The sequence below is a fragment of the Gouania willdenowi genome, unplaced genomic scaffold, assembly GCF_900634775.1.
Source record: "Gouania willdenowi unplaced genomic scaffold, fGouWil2.1 scaffold_354_arrow_ctg1, whole genome shotgun sequence".
Classification (NCBI taxonomy): domain Eukaryota; kingdom Metazoa; phylum Chordata; class Actinopteri; order Blenniiformes; family Gobiesocidae; genus Gouania; species Gouania willdenowi.
This window is the reverse complement of record NW_021145116.1, coordinates 292905-313090: the sequence shown is the minus strand read 5'-3', so window position 1 is coordinate 313090 and position 20186 is coordinate 292905. Positions and strand designations below refer to the sequence as shown.

General features: G+C 34.5%; 1 protein-coding gene across 3 annotated transcripts in view; it reads left to right on the top strand.

Moving 5' to 3' along the window:
- The window catches only part of clstn2a (calsyntenin 2a), a 188436-nt gene that overhangs the window by 148038 nt on the left and 20212 nt on the right, over positions 1 to 20186 (top strand). For all 3 annotated transcript variants that reach the window (XM_028441969.1, XM_028441970.1, XM_028441971.1), the window contains exons 7-10: positions 3435 to 3620; positions 5081 to 5338; positions 6648 to 6769; positions 16907 to 17069. In XM_028441969.1, the coding sequence (XP_028297770.1) occupies positions 3435 to 3620; positions 5081 to 5338; positions 6648 to 6769; positions 16907 to 17069 (729 nt within the window). The remainder of the gene's footprint in view (positions 1 to 3434; positions 3621 to 5080; positions 5339 to 6647; positions 6770 to 16906; positions 17070 to 20186) is intronic.

Genomic DNA, 20186 nt, shown 5'->3' with positions numbered 1-20186 from the left:
CCACTGAAGAATACTTTTCCCAAGATGCATCTGGAACCTCCAGCATAAAAATCCTTGTTCATACTGAGGCTAAATATCTCTGTTGATTCTCCACCTTTATTTTGAAAGTTCTGAAAACATTTGAAGTGAGAAAATAGTACATTAGTAAGAGTAGTATGAGTAGTACGTTAGAAAGAGTAGTATGAGTAGTACGTTAGTAAGAGTAGTATGAGTAGTACGTTAGAAAGAGTAGTATGAGTAGTACGTTAGTAAGAGTAGTATGAGTAGTACGTTAGAAAGAGTAGTATGAGTAGTACGTTAGAAAGAGTAGTATGAGTAGTACGTTAGTAAGAGTAGTATGAGTAGTACGTTAGTAAGAGTAGTACGTTAGTAAGAGTAGTATGAGTAGTACGTTAGTGTGAGTAGTATGTTAGTATGAGTAGTATGTTAGTATTAGTATGTTAGTAAGAGTAGTATGAGTAGTACGTTAGTAAGAGTAGTATGAGTAGTACGTTAGTAAGAGTAGTACGTTAGTGTGAGTAGTATGAGTAGTACGTTAGTAAGAGTAGTATGAGTAGTACGTTAGTAAGAGTAGTATGAGTACTACGTTAGTAAGAGTAGTATGAGTAGTACGTTAGTAAGAGTAGTATGAGTAGTACGCTAGTGTGAGTAGTATGAGTAGTACGTTAGTGTGAGTAGTACGTTAGTAAGAGTAGTATGAGTAGTACATTAGTATGAATAGTATGAGTAGTACGTTAGTAAGAGTAGTATGAGTAGTACGCTAGTGTGAGTAGTATGAGTAGTACATTAGTAAGAGTAGTATGAGTAGTACGTTAGTAAGAGTAGCATGAGTAGTACGTTAGTATGAGTAGTACGTTCGTAAGAGTAGTATGAGTAGTACGTTCGTAAGAGTAGTATGAGTAGTACGTTAGTAAGAGTAGTATGAGTAGTACGTTAGTAAGAGTAGTATGAGTAGTACGTTTGTAAGAGTAGTATGAGTAGTACATTAGTGTGAGTAGTATGAGTAGTACGTTAGTGTGAGTAGTATGAGTAGTACATTAGTGTGAGTAGTATGAGTAGTACGTTAGTAAGAGTAGTATGAGTAGTACGTTAGTAAGAGTAGTATGAGTAGTACGTTAGTAAAAGTAGCATGAGTAGTACGTTAGTAAGAGTAGTATGAGTAGTACGTTAGTAAGAGTAGTATGAGTAGTACGTTAGTAAGAGTAGTATGAGTAGTACGTTAGTGTGAGTAGTATGTTAGTATGAGTAGTATGTTAGTATTAGTATGTTAGTAAGAGTAGTATGAGTAGTACGTTAGTAAGAGTAGTATGAGTAGTATGTTAGTATTAGTATGTTAGTAAGAGTAGTATGAGTAGTACGTTAGTAAGAGTAGTATGAGTAGTACGTTAGTAAGAGTAGTATGAGTAGTACGTTAGTGTGAGTAGTATGTTAGTATGAGTAGTATGTTAGTATTAGTATGTTAGTAAGAGTAGTATGAGTAGTACGTTAGTAAGAGTAGTATGAGTAGTACGTTAGTAAGAGTAGTATGAGTAGTACGTTAGTGTGAGTAGTATGAGTAGTACGTTAGTAAGAGTAGTATGAGTAGTACGTTAGTAAGAGTAGTATGAGTAGTACGTTAGTAAGAGTAGTACGTTAGTAATAGTATGAGTAGTACGTTAGTAAGAGTAGTATGAGTAGTACGTTAGTAAGAGTAGTATGAGTAGTACGTTAGTAAGAGTAGTATGAGTAGTACGTTAGTAAGAGTAGTACGTTAGTAAGAGTAGTATGAGTAGTACGTTAGTAAGAGTAGTATGAGTAGTACGTTAGTAAGAGTAGTATGAGTAGTACATTAGTAAGAGTAGTACGTTAGTAAGAGTAGTATGAGTAGTACGTTAGTGTGAGTAGTATGTTAGTATGAGTAGTATGTTAGTATTAGTATGTTAGTAAGAGTAGTATGAGTAGTACGTTAGTAAGAGTAGTATGAGTAGTACGTTAGTATGAGTAGTATGAGTAGTACGTTAGTATGAGTAGTATGCAGTGTTGGGAACGTTACTTTAAAAAAGTAATTAGTTATAGTTACTTACTACTTGTTCAAAAAAGTAGTAAAAGAGTTAGTAACTAAATTACTCTATAATAAAAGTAACTCATTACCAAGTAAAGTAAATATTTTTAAAAAAAATAAAAAAGTTTTTTACAACAGATGTGGACAAAGTCTTCACTCCTGGATATAATGAACACTTCACATGTACGTTCTTGTTTTTGATCATAATTAATATAAAATAGTGTTTCTATCGCTACCTTAAAAATAACAACTTTTCACCAGATTGTTCCACGCTCACTATCTCTGCTGAGTCATCACATCTGTAGTGTGTGTGTGTGTGTGTGTGTGTGTGTGTGTGTGTGTGTGTGTGTGTGTGTGTGTGTGTGTGTGTGTGTGTGTGTGTGTGTGTGTGTGCTGGCACGTCGCCTTAGCCAATCATAATCTCTCACGGTGTTTTTAACACACCTCCTCACTACAGCTGAGTAAGAATCCAGGGATGTTTTCAGATTAACATTTTATTTATTCAATACATGTAACGCACCACATTTAACGTTCAGTAACGATAACGGCGTTGTAACGGCATAAAAATTAATTAGTTAGATTACCCCGTTACTGAAAAACAAACACCGTTATTTTAAACGCCGTTATTCCAAACACTGGTATGTTAGTATGAGTAGTATGTTATTATGAGTAGTATGTTAGTATTAGTAGTATGTTAGTATTAGTATGTTAGTAAGAGTAGTAGAAGAGTAGTACTGATTTTCAAATGAAACCACATATCTGAGACGCCTCACTGTAAAAACGCTGACTCAGGAGAAGATTTATCACAGATGAAAACATAAAAGTTGTGTTTTATTTTAAAGGTGTAACAATAACAAAGCAGTGGAGATATTTTATTGATTCTGTAGAAAAAACAATGCACAATAACTATGTAATTATATCACAGTGGGAGCCACAGAAATAAGATTGTGTGAGACACATTTTCTATATTTCTATATTGTGTATTTTTTTATGTGTTTTGTGTTTTTGTCCATATCTATGAAAGAGCATTTCCTGTTAAGGGCTACAGTAGTTCATATAATTAATACAATTATATGGGTGAGTTTTCCTGTCATTTTGTATTTTTCTTTGGGGTCATTTATACATTTTCGCTGTGTTTTTGTATTTGTTGTCCTTTTGTGTATTTGTGTTTGTGTGTTTACTTTGAGAGACCGAGGGCCACATGTGGCCCCCAGGCTGCCACTCACCCTCGTATAAAGCATTTCCTCTTAAGAGCGTTTAATATAATTAATATAATTATACGTGTGAGTTCTCCTGTAATTTTGAATGTTTTTTTAAGTCTTTTTGGAATTTTATTTTCAGTATTTTTTAGTTCTCTTGTGTATTATTGTTAATATCGTTATATTTGTCTAAGGTTGGAACAAGCGGGTGGACTACGAGCCGGGCACTGGGAGCAGGCAACTATTTCCCAAGATGCACCTGGAAACATGTGGGGGTCCTTTGTCTGGTGTGAAGGCGATTGTGCAGCTGCAGACGAATCACATCGGAAAAGGCTGCGATCGTGAAACGTACTCAGAAAAGTCTCTGCAGAAGCTCTGTGGTAGGTCTGCGTACAGTTACACCACCGTATATACATAACTACATATACAGTATATACCGTCATTTCCTGACTATAAACCACTACTTTTTTCTCACGCTTTGAACCCTGCGGCTTAAACAATGACGCGGCTAAATTGTTATAAACTTCACAAAATTGAACTCTGTCACATTAGACCAGGAGGAACTATGACATTGTTTACATGAAATCATTGTTGCTCACACTGAATCATTCTGATCAATCAATTTGTTATGAAGCACACTGCGTCACCATGGCAACGACACGCAAAAATGTTGTCAGAGAGAGAGAGTGTTAGACTGCAACATTTGTGTGGATTTCTCTTAAAAAATTGCTAAATTATTGTAATGTGGCCAATAAGAGTATAAACGCTGTACAACGAGAGTAGAAGAAGAAAAATATCACATTTTCAACTGAATTCACTCTTTGTCATTATTTTAAATGGATGTCACTCTATTTTCTGTTTGAATAATGAGATAAATTTGTATTTATTATCTTAGATCATTATTTTAGTTCAGGGGCCAAATATGGATCAGTTTTGATCTGAAATGGTCCACAGACTTTGGTTTGGAAAAAGAACAACTTTAACATATTGTGCCTTAGTTTTTAATATCAGGCATTGCCGGATCTTCACCTCAAAAATTATTGATTTTGCAACAAATGTTTGTGTAATTTAGAGGAATTGTTTGTAGGAAATTTCATTCAAATTTAATTAAAAATTTGATATAAACTATAAACTCCTCAACATATTGTCGACTTTCATTAAAATGGTGAATTTGAGATATCTACAACTGGATTATTGAGTCATTTACACAATAATTCATGTTTTCTTTCTTAGTCATTTTTACTGTCTCCTGGGGGCCAAATTGGATGCTCTAAAGGGCCAGATTTTATCCCTGAGCCTCGAGTTTGACACGTGTTATAGATCAACATAAATCCTATTTCAAATCAAAAAAATTGGATTATACCATTACAGTAAATATGATTTCTGTGAAGAGATGTACTTTTTCATCATGTGACAAAAACAATAGTCGAAGAGGAACGATTATAGCAGTGTTTTTCAACCTTGGGGTCATGGTCCCATTTGGGGGCGCCTGGTATTTAAATGGGGTCACCTGAAATGTTACTAAATAAAAACATATTTCATTTTTTTAAATTAAAATGACACAATGTCAAACAACTGAATTCTGTCCTTTCACTTTTTCCAAATATAAATCTAGTTTAAATAAAATACAGTACGAAGAAAAGAAGAGAAAAAATTAAAACAGAAAAATAAAGACAAATACAGTATGAAAATATCTGAGCTGGAACAAATCCTGGTTACGTTAAATTTGTAAAAGTATAACAAACATTAATAAAACTACAGCTTGATGAGCGTTTAGGAAGTGCTGGTTCGTGGTAACGCTACTGTTAACAGAAATGTGTCGTGTGATTGGTTGATTCAGGAGCAGCTTCAGGAAGTACTGACCTGCTTCCTGCTCCGAGCGCGTCCACCAACTGGACGGCGTCCCTGGTGACCGACAGCAGCCGCGACAGTGACCTCATCTACAGGTTCGACGGCCGTCAGGCGGCGAACGTTCCGGATCACGTGGTTCCACAAAACCTGACGGATCAGTTCACGTTAGCGACATGGATGAAACACGGACCCAGTCCAGGACTCAGAGCGGAGAAAGAAACTCTGCTCTGCAACTCTGACAAGACGGGTAGGACTGGCCTCAATTACAATTACATTTCAATTAGAATCAATTATGACTACAGTTACCAGCTTTTTTACACATTTACAATTAAAATTATTATTTTTCCAGTGAAAGTCAATTACAATTCCATTCTCAATTACTAAAGTTCAATTACAACTAAGCACAGTTACTGAGCCTTTAATAAACAACCCACTGTCTAAGGTTTGAAGTGAAACATAAACACTCTCTAGACTGAACTGTGTAATTAAACCAACCATCTGTACAGTACACGCTGCACAATGATGGCACAGATGGTTTATTATTATTAGCTTACAAAATATGTAGACGCAGTTTGGAAGAAAAACTGTTGAGGAATTTCATCTAGAGCATCGGAATCTTCTGGTTTTAGTTTCAGGATGTGAAGGGGCGTGGCTTATATAGCCCAGTGACTGAGTTTATGTTCTATTGTTGATCAACAGCAGAAATTCATCCTGTATAAATAAATTAATTAAAATGTTTTCCCACCGTCACCACCACCGTAAATGGATGATTAAGCACCATGAACAGAGTTTATCATTATATCTTTATTATTTATCTAAAGTTTACAAACATTTATTTTGTTGCTGCCTTTTAATCTTTAATTAAATAAAAGGAAAAACCAAAAGGGAATAAAAAATTAAAAGGATTCAAAGATTTTTAATTATCATTCGTGCTCATGTGAACATGTACAAAATTAAATTACCCATTGAGCCCTTCTACATATATATATATATATATATATATATATATATATACTGTATATGCTTTTAACTGCCAAAACTACTTTTAGCAGTAAAACGTTCATTATTACATGTACTCTTCTATATAAAAAGAAATATATTATTATTATTACATTAAAACTTGCAGTGTAACTAATAAAAAAAATAAATCTGTAGATAACTTGTTTTTATATATTTTTTTTAAATCTTTTTTTCCTGGATTCTGATTCTGATACATACACAAATTAATGTGTTTAAGTGGTTGTTTTCTGTATTTTATGAGTCATTTTGTGTATTTTTCTGTGTTTTTATTCTTACTTTATGGACTTTTCTTTACATTTTGTGATTTTTGCTGTCGTTTTGCATGTTGTATTTTTTAGTTGTTTTGTTTATTACATTGAGCTTCATAATCCTTTGAATTTCTTGAATTACAATTTTTTAAGTTTTATTTTTTGGGAGCCACACAAAATGATTCTGAGGTGGTTCAGTTGCTCATGTCTGCATTATAGAGCTACAGCATAAAATGTTACTTCACTATAGTGACATGTTGGTTGCTTTCTGTCATCTTTGTGTTGCAGAGATGAACCGACACCATTATTCTCTTTATGTTCACAACTGTCGCCTGGTGTTTCTGCTCAGGAGGGATTTCAGTCAACTCGACACTTTCAGACCTGCTGAGTTTCACTGGAAACTGGAGCAGGTGAGGATTCTAAAGAAGTCACTGTATCAGGGTCAGAGGCTGTAATTATCATTCACGTTGGTTCACTGCAGGAGAGGAAGTGAAAGCAGATTCACATTAGCTGTGTTTCCATTACTCTAGGAACATCTAAATAGTAATATGTGATCTGACCATATCTCATTAACACTGTATCAGTTTTCACTTTGTGTAGATGCTGGGTTTCATTCAACATGCTACACAACATTTAGTGATAGAAAGCACTTGGTTTCCATAGAAACATAAAGGAGAACATTCAGACAGTAGTGAAACACAGTCTGTGCTAACACCGCTAACACCGCTAGCACCACAGGATCAACAAGTGAAACTCCAAGAATAAACTATGGTCCAGGATGGGCAAACGCACACAGATCTAGTGATCAGCAGGTATGTCAAAATACACTCACACACTAACACTATATTATATATAATGTACATGTTTACAGTTATGATGATTAGGAATGTATTTCTGTATATAGGGTATTTGTAAATTGTTTTATAAGATCATCATTTTGTACGTTGTATTTATTTTGAAGCCCAACAAAGGACAGGATTTAAATATTAGCTTTAGCTATAATTATGTATGGAGCGCGTCAGATTCATGTTGAAATTAAACTATTTGAACTGCATTGTCATTCAATAAAAATATTCTATATATGTATATATACGTGTGTGTGTGTGTGTGTGTATGAGAACATTATGCTTCAAACTCCAGGTAATGTAACTGAAATACTAACATTGAGAAAAAACATTGCACCAAGTCTAAATGCTGGATAAATTCATCTATTGTTACGATTATAATAACTGCTTAAATCTAGATGTCAAGGTGGAAACTATTTCCCTCCAAAAGTCAGTGATGGTAAATAGTTTCCTACTGGTGAATATATATATATATATTAATAATATAATTGTATTGATATGTTGATGGATAGATAGATAGAAGAGGGAGGTGACTCTTCAACCCTAGATATATGTGATCTAGTTTTAGTTGTAGATAAGCTGCTACATAGACGAGCTCATCCATCAGGTGCAGAATCTACTGAAGTAAACCAAGCACAACGTGTAAAAACACATCCAGTACAAAACGTACTTTCTAAACTAATGAGGACACTTTATTGTGCAGCACTGATGTTAAAAAGGCTCCTACGTACAGTATGTGACTCTGGTATGACTTCACACTGTCGCTAAATGCTTGTTCATGTGGATCTTGTTGGGTTTTTTCTTTCTCATCATGAATTTTGAATTTTCATAAGCACATTGACATGACATTGTTGTAAATTGCGCTATACAAATAAAGTTGAATTGAATTATTTTATATTATTGTGTTCCCAGTAAAAAGGAGCACAGGTGTCGTACAGGACAAGTTAGTCGCATAAAGCCACGATGACTCTTTCCTCCAAGTTTCTCCAGCGACGTGACGTAGGGAGAAACTGAATGTCGTGATACAGCTCCACTTAAAGATGCTTGAAAAGTTCAAAATGTTCAACTACTAGTAAATCCGATGACACAACTGAGTCACTGGAATTGTGTGAGTCACGTTGCTTGAAGGGAAGTCGTTTGAAATCACATCAGTAGTGTTAAGGGTTAGAATGACAGCCTTCATGACACCTTATTCATGCAAGTAAAATGTTTAGAATTGTGGTTTTATTTGAGACCAATTCATTTTCATTTTGTAATCAATATCACTGCCAATCAGAGGTTATGTTGTGTCATTTTGACTGACAGGGTCATAAAAATATGGAATTACAAGCATCACTTTATCCAAAAGTTTCAAAATCAGAAAATATGTCTTTAAGTGAAGGAATAAAAAGTTAGTGAAGCTGTGTTTAAAATGACCTACTCTGTACTAGGGTTAGTACTACGTTAGTATGAGTACTACGTTAGTATGAGTAGCACGTTAGTATGAGTAGTACGTTAGTATGAGTAGTACGTTAGTATGAGTACTACGTTAGTATGAGTAGCACGTTAGTATGAGTAGCACGTTAGTATGAGTAGTACGTTAGTATGAGTAGTACGTTAGTATGAGTAGTACGTTAGTATGAGTAGTACGTTAGTATGAGTAGTACGTTAGTATGAATAGTACGTTAGTATGAGTAGTACGTTAGTATGAATAGTACGTTAGTATGAGTAGTACGTTAGTATGAGTAGCACATTAGTATGAGTAGCACATTAGTATGAGTAGTACGTTAGTACGTATGAATAGTACGTTAGTATGAATAGTACGTTAGTATGAGTAGTACGTTAGTATGAGTAGTACGTTAGTATGAGTAGTACGTTAGTATGAGTAGTACGTTAGTATGAGTAGTACGTTAGTATGAGTAGTACGTTAGTATGAGTAGCACATTAGTATGAGTAGTACGTTAGTATGAGTAGTACGTTAGTATGAGTAGTACGTTAGTATGAATAGTACGTTAGTATGAGTAGTACGTTAGTATGAGTAGTACGTTAGTATGAGTAGCACATTAGTATGAGTAGTACGTTAGTATGAATAGTACGTTAGTATGAATAGTACGTTAGTATGAATAGTACGTTAGTATGAGTAGTACGTTAGTATGAGTAGTACGTTAGTATGAGTAGTACGTTAGTATGAGTAGTACGTTAGTATGAATAGTACGTTAGTATGAATAGTACGTTAGTATGAGTAGTACGTTAGTATGAGTAGTACGTTAGTATGAGTAGTACGTTAGTATGAGTAGTACATTACCCCAAATTAAAGTACTAAACCACCAACAATGCTGTTAGAAACCCCCAGTCAACACCCTCTCCCTGAACATGTCAACACACAGACTACAGTCAGTAGAACAAACAGGCCTACATGTGTTTATCAGAGCTCTGTTACATTATCTTCTCCTTTTAATGTGAAGTGGAAAAAAGTCTAAATAATTTTAATGATTAATCAGTGAAATCCATTAGGTTTTCCCAGGTCACTGCTTTCAGTAATTAAGGGGAAAGGATGCAAGCTCATCGTAATTGTTCACCCTTGGGGTTAATTCACCTCATGCTGAAAGTATTTTTCTAAAAAGGCTCATAATTACCTGACATGCTATTTTGCACACTAAGCAGATTATAGAATGTGTGTGTGTGTGGAAATACTCAACGTCGAAATAGTTACTTTTTGCACGCTAACATCTGTGTGTCTCACTCATGTTGTCTGTCGCTGGTCACACGTACAAAGAAATAGATTTTCACTCCGTTTCTTCCAAACAAGTGGCTTTTTGTAGTATTTTCCTCTATTTATACTCTGGTGTTATTGTGTGGCTCACACAGAGGTGGAGATGATTAAAACCAGGACATCTGAGTCGCAAACTGAACTAAATTAATCCTTTTTCTGCACAAGAACATAGATTATCCTTATATTTGATACGTAGATTATATAAATAGATCCACTGTCTCTGCACAGTGGGAACACTGCTCACCTGTGTTTAACGTGTGTTTGTTTCCCTGTGCACTGATCTGATGTTGACATTAACAGGTTATTAATAAATGCAGGTTTACCATTAAAACAAACGTAAATATGTCATTTGTATGAAAAACAAATCGTGTGTTTCAGGTCAGGCTCTGATATAAATATATAATGTTTGTCAGGTTCTGATCAAAGATTGAATAAGGTTCATATTATAAATGGTCTGTGTTTAAAAACAAATCACAAAACATCAAAACTAAATATTTTTCTCCTCGTCCTCCTCTGCACCTGATCATTCATTCTAGGTTTTTTTTATGGTCGACTAATCACTACGTGTGTTATGGTTTTGGTCAACCAACCATTTCCTTGGTTGATTACAGCCCTAGTTTTTAGGTGAACACCCTAAAGTGGGCTCGGTCCCCTTTTATTTAAACTTTAAAACATTACACAGGAAGTGAGATCTGTAACAACAAAAATCTATTTTTCTTCCACAAAATGCTTCAAACGCACAATCTTCATTCATTCTTTCTATCTTTTGTACTTCCTGCTTCTTCTTCCTCTTCTTTTAATAAGGAACAGGAAATCCTGTCTCTCCGTGTCCTGGCTGTATGAACTGAAACACAAAACTAAATAATGATCACAGGCTCAAACTGTGCCCTATATTCTGACCCTATTTGCTATTTTAAACTCAGTGCACTCTATGTTTCAGTTTATTCTTATTTTACACATTAATTTTGCATACTTTGGCTTAGCTTTCCGTCATATCAAAGGTTTTTGTGGCGTACACGAGGGGTGAACTAAGAATAGGAGTCAGGGCTGTGCCTGGTGATAAATAATGAGGACAGCGTGTCACAGCTGCTTCTTCCTGCCCTTGTTCCTCCAGCACTTAGAGACAATCAATGGTTTCTGTGGAAACTCCATTTAGCGCTATTGATTTAGTCACTCTCAACCAGGAACGAGAGGAAGAGGAGTGGAAACAAGCCTCCATCCTCCCCGTGTGGATCCAACACCCTCAAGGAATGTTGCATCTGACACGCACACACACGCACACGCACGCACTATTGATTACATGATGAAACACTCCAGCACAAACATTATTCATTCACTCTGTGTCCATTTGGCCAATCAGATCAAAGCATCAGTCCTGGGTAATGTTAACTACAAAAATTTGCATCAACACGTCGTTTAATTAACTCCTTAAAGCTGCAGTATGTAGAATGGTGAGGCACTCCATGCTCCCCCCTCCCCTCCTGAAAAACTCAGCGCTCTTCTTGTGAACTTGTGCGTGCACGTGCACACTGTGGAACTCTTTTCTCCATAAAAACTAGTAACAAATGTTGGGACTTTATCTAGTGTTATTGGAGCGTTTTCTGATGTTTCAGAGACATGAGAACACGTGTCACTCACTGCTGTGAGGACAGTAAGAGCCACAGATGATCCTCAAACACAATCAGCTGATCAGAGCAGACACACTCTGTCCACAATGCAGATGAAATGGGTCTGTCCTCTCCACCTTAGATAATGTTTCTCTTAGGTTTACAAGCTATTTATCCCGTCTGTTATCACTCTCTCTCTCTGACTCGGGGCAGACTGTGCACGGACTGAAAGCAATCGGTAACAATCCACCTCAAACACAGAGTCAGAAGAACCTCCGTTCCTCCTGAACGTGTTGTGTGCCTTTATTCTGTTGCTTCTTCATCTAAAGGAGTGCACAAGGGTTAGTCTCAAATACAGCAGCATATCACAAGTATCATATACCGTTTGAAAGCTTAGAATCTTCTGGTTTTAACCATATAAACCATTCTAAGACACAACCATCACAGCAAACAAACATACTCAACAGTTTTTAACAAGTTTGACAAAATAATTGACATAACCCAGAACGGCTCACCTTTAAAATGACGCCATGTCTGACTGAATACATATATTCCATCACAAGTGGTTCAAAATCTTCCTCAGACATTCAACAATCCAATGAATCACAGCATTTAGTCTTTTTTATGTCTGTGAGGCTGAACCGTGTCATTAAAAATCACCATTTTTAGATTAATGTTGGAAATTCATGATAAACTATTTCTGCTTCATTTTTGCTGCAGTACCACATATGAACTTCTGGGGGCAGTGTTGCATCACTATTTACATTGTGAAGAGGAATTGTGCAACAGAAGAAGAACCAACCTAAAGTCTCAAAAGTTTGGGACCATTTCACTGAAAACGTACATAAAAGTATTTTCTAAAAGAACGACAAATTAATTCATATATATTTTGTACAATCACTGTTTTATGGCGCTTAACATATTTGTATATTATGTACATTATATTAAGAGTGGTGGTGGTGGTGGTGTATATACCAAATGTATATACATTGCTATACCGATACCAATTATATTAATATAATATATATCATTCACTGCGTCTTACACTTCTCCCTACAGTATGTTTTCAGTAGTTAACTCATAATATATGTATGTATATATATATAGTATGCGTTGTTTTTGTTTTTTAAAGTTTCTTTGTTTTTACTCTTATTTCATACAATTATTTATAAAATCTTATTCTATATTTAATCCAGTTTTTACTGAAGGCAAGGCTAATGTATGTGTATAGAACATTTTATACACAAGGCAAGTTACTGTACTTTATATGATCAAAAACTGCAACAGAAAACACCCAACAGCTTAAAATCAATAAGAACATATAAATCATCAACAAACAATCTATTTTGAAGAAATAAAAATATTTTATTTTAATCCCATCAAAGCTTTTCAAAAAGATCTCTGCACATTTTTATCTTTTTTTATTCAAATTTATGTCCAAAGATGTCAAATGTTAACATTGTGTTTTTATTCATTTGTTTGTTTGTGAGGAAATGCTACAATTTGTTGTCAAACGACTTTTTAATGTTTTTTTGTTGCACTGAAAATTTTAAAATGTCCTCATTGAAAAAGTCAGTGGAGAATTGTTTGGTTTCTACATCACCATAAATTCACTGAACACAAAAATATAAGACTTTCATAACACTGTAGAACTCAACTCAAACATCTAAAACTTTTCTGTTCATAAAAGTCTTATTTTGTTTAAAATATGTGGAAACACAAAGTGTTTCTTCACCTCTAGGGAAACAGTGATTAGTTTATCACCTCACTCTGCCACACACTCACATGTTTTCAGCCACAAAATAAAACATCTGTTATTGTTTTTTCTGCAACTTTCAGTGAAAACACCAGGAATGTGTTGGGAAGTCGTAATTAAGGAAAACACAAGAAATCACTGTAAGAATGATGTAAAAACGTATCAATAAATGAAACGATTTGGATGAAATTTTCAGGAAAAATTATGTTTATGACATCATCAGTGTTCTAAAACAATGCGGGCCAGAGCCAATCACTGGAGAGCCCACCCCCACATCCCACCCATTTTGGAACATTGGTTCTACCTCTCCATTCATGTTTCATGTCCATCAGATACAGCGCTGGTGCAATATTCACTCCACAAACACACAGACGTTCCTTGCTTTTATAGATACAGTAGATTATTATTATCATTATTATTTATTAACAAATCGGTGACCTTCTGATTACAAGCCTGCTTCTTTAACCGTTACGCCACCACCACTCGCCCTAAATCTAATAAATATATAGATATAGATACTTAGATACAGATACAGATACATTCTCCGGTGTGTGTAAATCCTTTTCCTCTTATGTTCTTCTAACCCTGGAATAAGTGCAGCGCCCCCATAAGGTGAAACATTGTATTACACTAGAAATATGGACGTAGTTACATTTGAAGCCACAGAGACTCGTGCGTCGTGCAGCAGCAGCTGTGATCACTCAGCTGCTGCTGTGTGATTAATTAAAACTGTGACAGACACAGACTTCTGTCCACGTTGGTCACAGTGATTCAACTATTTTATGTCCAACGTAAAGTCACAGTTTGATCCACTACAGAGTGAAACATGCTGTCATATGCAGATGAGGATGGAACATAAACTGTTCCCACACATATTTTAATGAGGCTCAGGTCACTTTAAACTATTTATATTTAAAACTGTGTATTATGGAAGTTAATAGTTGTGTTTCACTGTAAACATCCCTCTGTATTAAAACAGGACGCTCTGTGGATGCGTTATTACATCATATCTACATCATCTAACTCTGTCACGCTTTACAGTGATGGTGATGATGATGATGGAGAGAGATTTTAACTGTGACATTCACATTACAATAATCTGATCAATAATCTGATCAATAATCTGATCAAATCAACCTGTTACATTGTTTATCAATGAAGGCGTTTCAAATTAAAAGTGAACTTTATCATTTTCACAGATTTCAATAACATTTACATACGTTGATAAAACTCTATGTTCTGTGATTTCTAAACAGCACAAAAAATGACATCATCACCTCCTTTCCTCCAGCCCCGCCTTCTTTCACACATATGTGTTTTTGGCTGCTTACGCGTGGTGGGCGTGTCAGCAGCCTGGATCAGAGAATACGTGTAGGAGAAAAGTGCGTAACTGCAGGCGCGTAAAAAAACGTTTAAGTCCAGACGTGAGAATAGAACGCTAGTGTTTAGACAGAAAACAAGGCGTCAGCGTGTGAACAAAATAGTACAACTTAATTAGTTACAGCCAAGTTTTCACTCAGTGGAAAGTATTTTAAATGTTTATCATTTGTTCAGTAAAACGCTCTAAATAACTACAGTCACATCTAAAACACAAGAATAGAAGAAGCTTCCAAATTCATATTCTATATTTAATAAAAACTATGCCTGAAACTCACAAAAGAATAATTCATAACTTCTTAATAAAGTTAAATGCACTTAGAGTTTTAAACTGTGATTTTTTTATACCACTCAATGTCAGCCTCAGACTGGTAAAAAAACAACAAAAAAAACATTGCAAACAAAAATAATGGATTTTTTAAAAACTATCATTTAAAAAAGTAAAATAAAAATGCTGGTTTTGTATACACATTGAAAGTTAGCAATAAATTACTACACATTTTGAACAATAGTGTAACTCCAAACTGACCAATTAAAAGTCTTAAAAAAAATATTGTAATGACAGTTTTGTTTGCAAATCTATTTTTGTTTATTTCAAATCCATTATTTTTGTTTGATTGTTGCATAAAAAAGACAAATTTCTCTCCATAGACTGTTTATCTATCATAGCATCAGAATATAGTAAATTACATTATAATGTAAACCTAATTACAATAACAATAATGTAAGTTATTGAAACGTTACATTAATGAACTAATGAATTCTCACTATATGGTTTTTATTGGTTATGATTGAAACTAGGGCAAGTATTTATTGTTTATATGTTGTAATATCTATTATCTGGTGATCATAAAAGCTGCCTTAGGAATATAACAGTGAAGATGTCTAAACACAGCAGATAATTATAGTGACTCACCTCTACTGACAGTCAAATAAAAGTGCTGAGTCATTGTGTCTGTCATTCATAGAAACCTGAAGTCTAGATGATGAAAATAAAAGCGTCAATATTAATAATACACGCCTGGCTTCTCTGAACGTTTTAATTTATGTTCTGTACATAGTGAGTCTCGACTCTGTTATGCTTCTGTCGTCACTTTATTTCAGAACTGATGTTGTTCCATGTCCATGATGGAGATTTCTATTTCAACAATAAATCAAACTATTTCACATCTAAGCTTTAGGGGCTTTATTACCCAAAGGGTTTTAACTAGAAATGTCTGTTTTCATCCTGAATCTTATTATGATGAATAGTTTTCACTTTGGTATAAATCATATAATCATTTACTTTTCTGTCAGTTGCTTCAGACAAACATCATTATATAAAAAGTCAATACTATGGTTAGAAACAGTCACTATTTCCTTTAAACTGCATTAATGTCATGAAAATAATGAGTACATTTCTTTACACTCACTGGAATTTTTCTGGAATAAATCTGCTCATTTAAAGATAATATATAATCAACTGGGAAAATACAGGACAGGATCAATAAAAACCTGGGAAAGCTTCTGTTTCCTCTAATTAATATGAATATATATATAATATAGGTTCATTAAGCTGGACATGGGGGTCAATGACCCTTAATGTGTCAAAACTCTTCTGTAAATAATAATGAAATTTGTAAAAGCTACAAGTTCTAAAAAAGAGTAAAAATCAAGAATTCCACTGATGGACAATCAACCAATCACACAATAGCATATTTACACATTTATACCATATTTTCTGGGCTATTAGTCGCATTCCAATTATTTTACAATTTTACAATAAAAATCCACGTAAAGGCCACATCGTCACTGAGATCGCCCTTCAAATGACTCGGCCAATCAGAATGGGCTGTTATACTCATGTTAGGTTTACATCTGATCAGTTTCTCCACATAAAGTCTCCTCCTCACTGCTCCACGTCTGCATATCATCTATTTACATCCATTTCCTGCTTTTTAGAGTCACTTTTTACTGAAACTGATATAAAGAAGGTTTTTAACCTGCTTTGATGTACAGTATTGTACCTGAACAAGAACGTTTGTTATGATTGATAAAGTTTCCATAAATCCAGCAGATTACTGTCATTGAACGCTTATCAATCACTTCATCAATCACTAATATAAGCCTCTGTGGAAGCTCAACCTTACACATGTTTTATCTAATAAATACAGAATAAATAAAGAGTAACTGAATATGAACATTATCATCTTTATGTGTTTTCTCCACAGATTTGTGACAAAGAATGGCATTATTATGTGATCAACGTGGAGTTTCCAGCAGTGACTCTGTTTGTGGACGGGGTGAGTTACGAGCCCTACCTGGTGACGGACGATTGGCCCATCCATTCCTCACAGATTGATACGCAGCTCACCGTGGGCGCCTGCTGGCAAGGTCAGTGTGTGTGTGTGTGTGTGTGTGTGTGTATCTGCCACAGATATCAAGTTGTTTGGATTATTTACAGCCTTGTTATGATCTAATATTTGTTTGTTTTATGTGCTGCTGCATTTCTACTCAGTGCAATGTTTATTATTTATTCATGAGACGCAAAAAAAAACCTAAACAACCGGAGTTTGAACAGAAATGCACATCATTTTTATGAGCTTAGGTTTTGTAAAACTGACATTATTTCTATGTTTTATGACGACACACAATGAATCAGTTTCAGGTCCAAAAAATATGACATTAAAACTAAATGCTCATAATTTTAGACACAAAAAACCCTGTTGATGTCATTTTCTTTTAATAAAAAAGAAATACTACTACCAATAATAATAATAATAATAATAATAATAATAATAACCTCTGTACAGCACTTTGGTCAACGTCTGTTTTTAAATGTGCTCTATAAATACAATTAACATAACAATGATAATAACAATAATAATATTAATAATACATTTTTTGTTTATAATCAAACAGGAAGTTACACCCATAATTAGGAAGTAGTAAAAAATAAAGTGATATATAAAGAAAACATAAAGATGGATAAATATATTGCTGAAAATAAAACAAATAGAGATGATGATTTCTATTCTATATTTTTAGAAATAAAAACCCCTGTTGATGCCCTTCCATTGTTTACTTTTAATCATAAAAAATACAAAAATATTACTACTACCAATAATAATAACAACAACAGTAATAGTAATAATAATAATAATAATTAACAATATCAATAATAATAATAATTTTAGTTGGAAATTCTCTCTCTCTCACACATATCTGTGCTGCAGGTAATGTAACAGTGAATACACAGAGTATAAACACCAATGAGCTCCTTTGAAGTGCACGTGGTCTGTGAACGTATCCAGACATAACGAGTCGATCACTGAGTTCACGCTCACATTGAGAGCAGCAGTAAAAATGAAGAATGTGCTGAGCTCAGCGATAGAGCGTACACACTCATCAGAATCATCATGGAGGGACCAGAACTGATGTGGTTCAGCTGTGGTTCTACCAGAGCAGGGTTCTGCAACCTGTGGTTCTGGGGCCTAATGTGGCCCTTTGACTCTTATACAATGGCTCCCTATAGCTTTAAAAAACTATTGAAATAAATAGTTTTTTTTACAGAGACTATTAATGATTAATGACAAATAAAATCAAGATATAACAATTTGTGAACCTAAAATAAATCACGTTGTACAATGACTCAGCACATTCCTACTTCACCTCCTTTTGTCACCTTTCAAATACATTTTTGGCTCCAGGAGGACTTTAATCCAGGTAAGATGAGGTTAAATGGTTGTGGAAACTACACATTATTATAAACACACCATGTTTTGCTCTTAGTCTCACCACTGGAGATAATTGCCCAACACAGCAACTGAGAGCAATTTTTGTACTAATTTCCCTCAGCGTGATATAGATGGGTTGTAATTTCTCCTGAAAGCAGGAGGACGGACTCTCATCAGTCAACAACACGCTGCTTGTTTTAACTGCCAGCACTTCATATATTACAGTTAAATATCACATGTAGAACAGGGAGCTGTAGAGCCAGTGTAAGAACATCTATGTCCTGTGCTAGCAAAGATATGTTGATTGATTGGAAGGAGTTAGAGCCACGCCATTGTCATGGTGATCACTTCAATAATTATATACAACGAGGTGGTAAGAAAAAATAATCTGAGACACTCACACAGTGGTTCATTTAAATACCGTTTTGTTGGACATTGTTGTTCTGATGTTCGTTTTCCACCTCCTGCTGCTCCTGCTGCTCCTGCTCCTCCTGCTGCTCCTATAAACCAAGGATCAGTTTCCCATGAATAGAGCTATTACGTTTCAATGGAAACGCTTAAAGCTTCACTAATGGGAAACGAATAACTTTGTTGGTCATTAGAGAGTGAGATTGTCTTTTTCCATCTTTTTTTCCTCACACGTAACGACACAGGGATGAGGCTTTGGACTTTGCTATACGCAAAGTTTTAAATAGTGGATTTAACAAATATACAATCCTTGAATTTTAATGTCAAATGTGAGTTAATGTCACGATGCCAACGGTCCCAACACCAAAACAAGCTGATGTCAAAGTTTCTTGGGTGATATTTACTGTAAAGGATTGTATTTATTTAAAGTAGAACAATCGACTCCATTTAAAGGGTTTAAAAATACGTAGTGACATTATTTGAAGGGGTGTACACAAGGATGATATTACGCTGTCATCATGACACCTATCATTAGCATGAATAAGGTGTCATAAAGGCTGTCATTAAGTGTCATTCGTTACCATAACCATAATCCAAAAAATGCCAACATAGCTCCAAATGTGTCATGATTTAGCTAACGACACTAGCGTCCATGAAACTTAGTAATTGAGAAACCAACTCAACATACAGTAAATGTGTAAAATTTTATAAATATATTAATATATATATTAATTATTGTAATAATAAGAGATTGGGTTCTTTTTTCATTCAAATTCATCCATAATTTAAAGTTTTAACATCCCTATTAAGGGCCAATCTTTGATTTTTGAAAATTTCCCATTAGTTTGCATAAAATTCTCTGAATTTTGCAACTCTAGTTGAAATATAGTTTTTTTTATTTGTTTTCTTTTGCGTGGATGCTTATGTTTCTGTTTGGTACAGTTACATAAAATTACTCCCAATTTCTGGTAAATTCCAATAAATAATTCCAATGAAAAGTTCATATTTTTGAATGGTCACTAATGTCCTGATTTCTTTAAAACCTAATATAAACAATGACCTCTAGATTTAGGTGAAAATATTTCAAGGTTTTGTCAAAATCTATTTTAGAAAAATAGCTATATTGCGGTATTTCAAAATATGAAATCTATAATAAAACACTTTGGATAAATACTTAAAGCAGACCTAAAAAAGCTCATACAGTCATTTATATTTATAATCCTGTAGGATTGGATGGAAATGACGCTTGATCAAGAAAAGATGCAACGGTATTAGAGATCAGAGATTACATGGAGGATGAATGAAAAAATGAAGCTGTTTTATGAAGATGTCAGAGATTGACTGACATCCCCCACAATGCACTGCA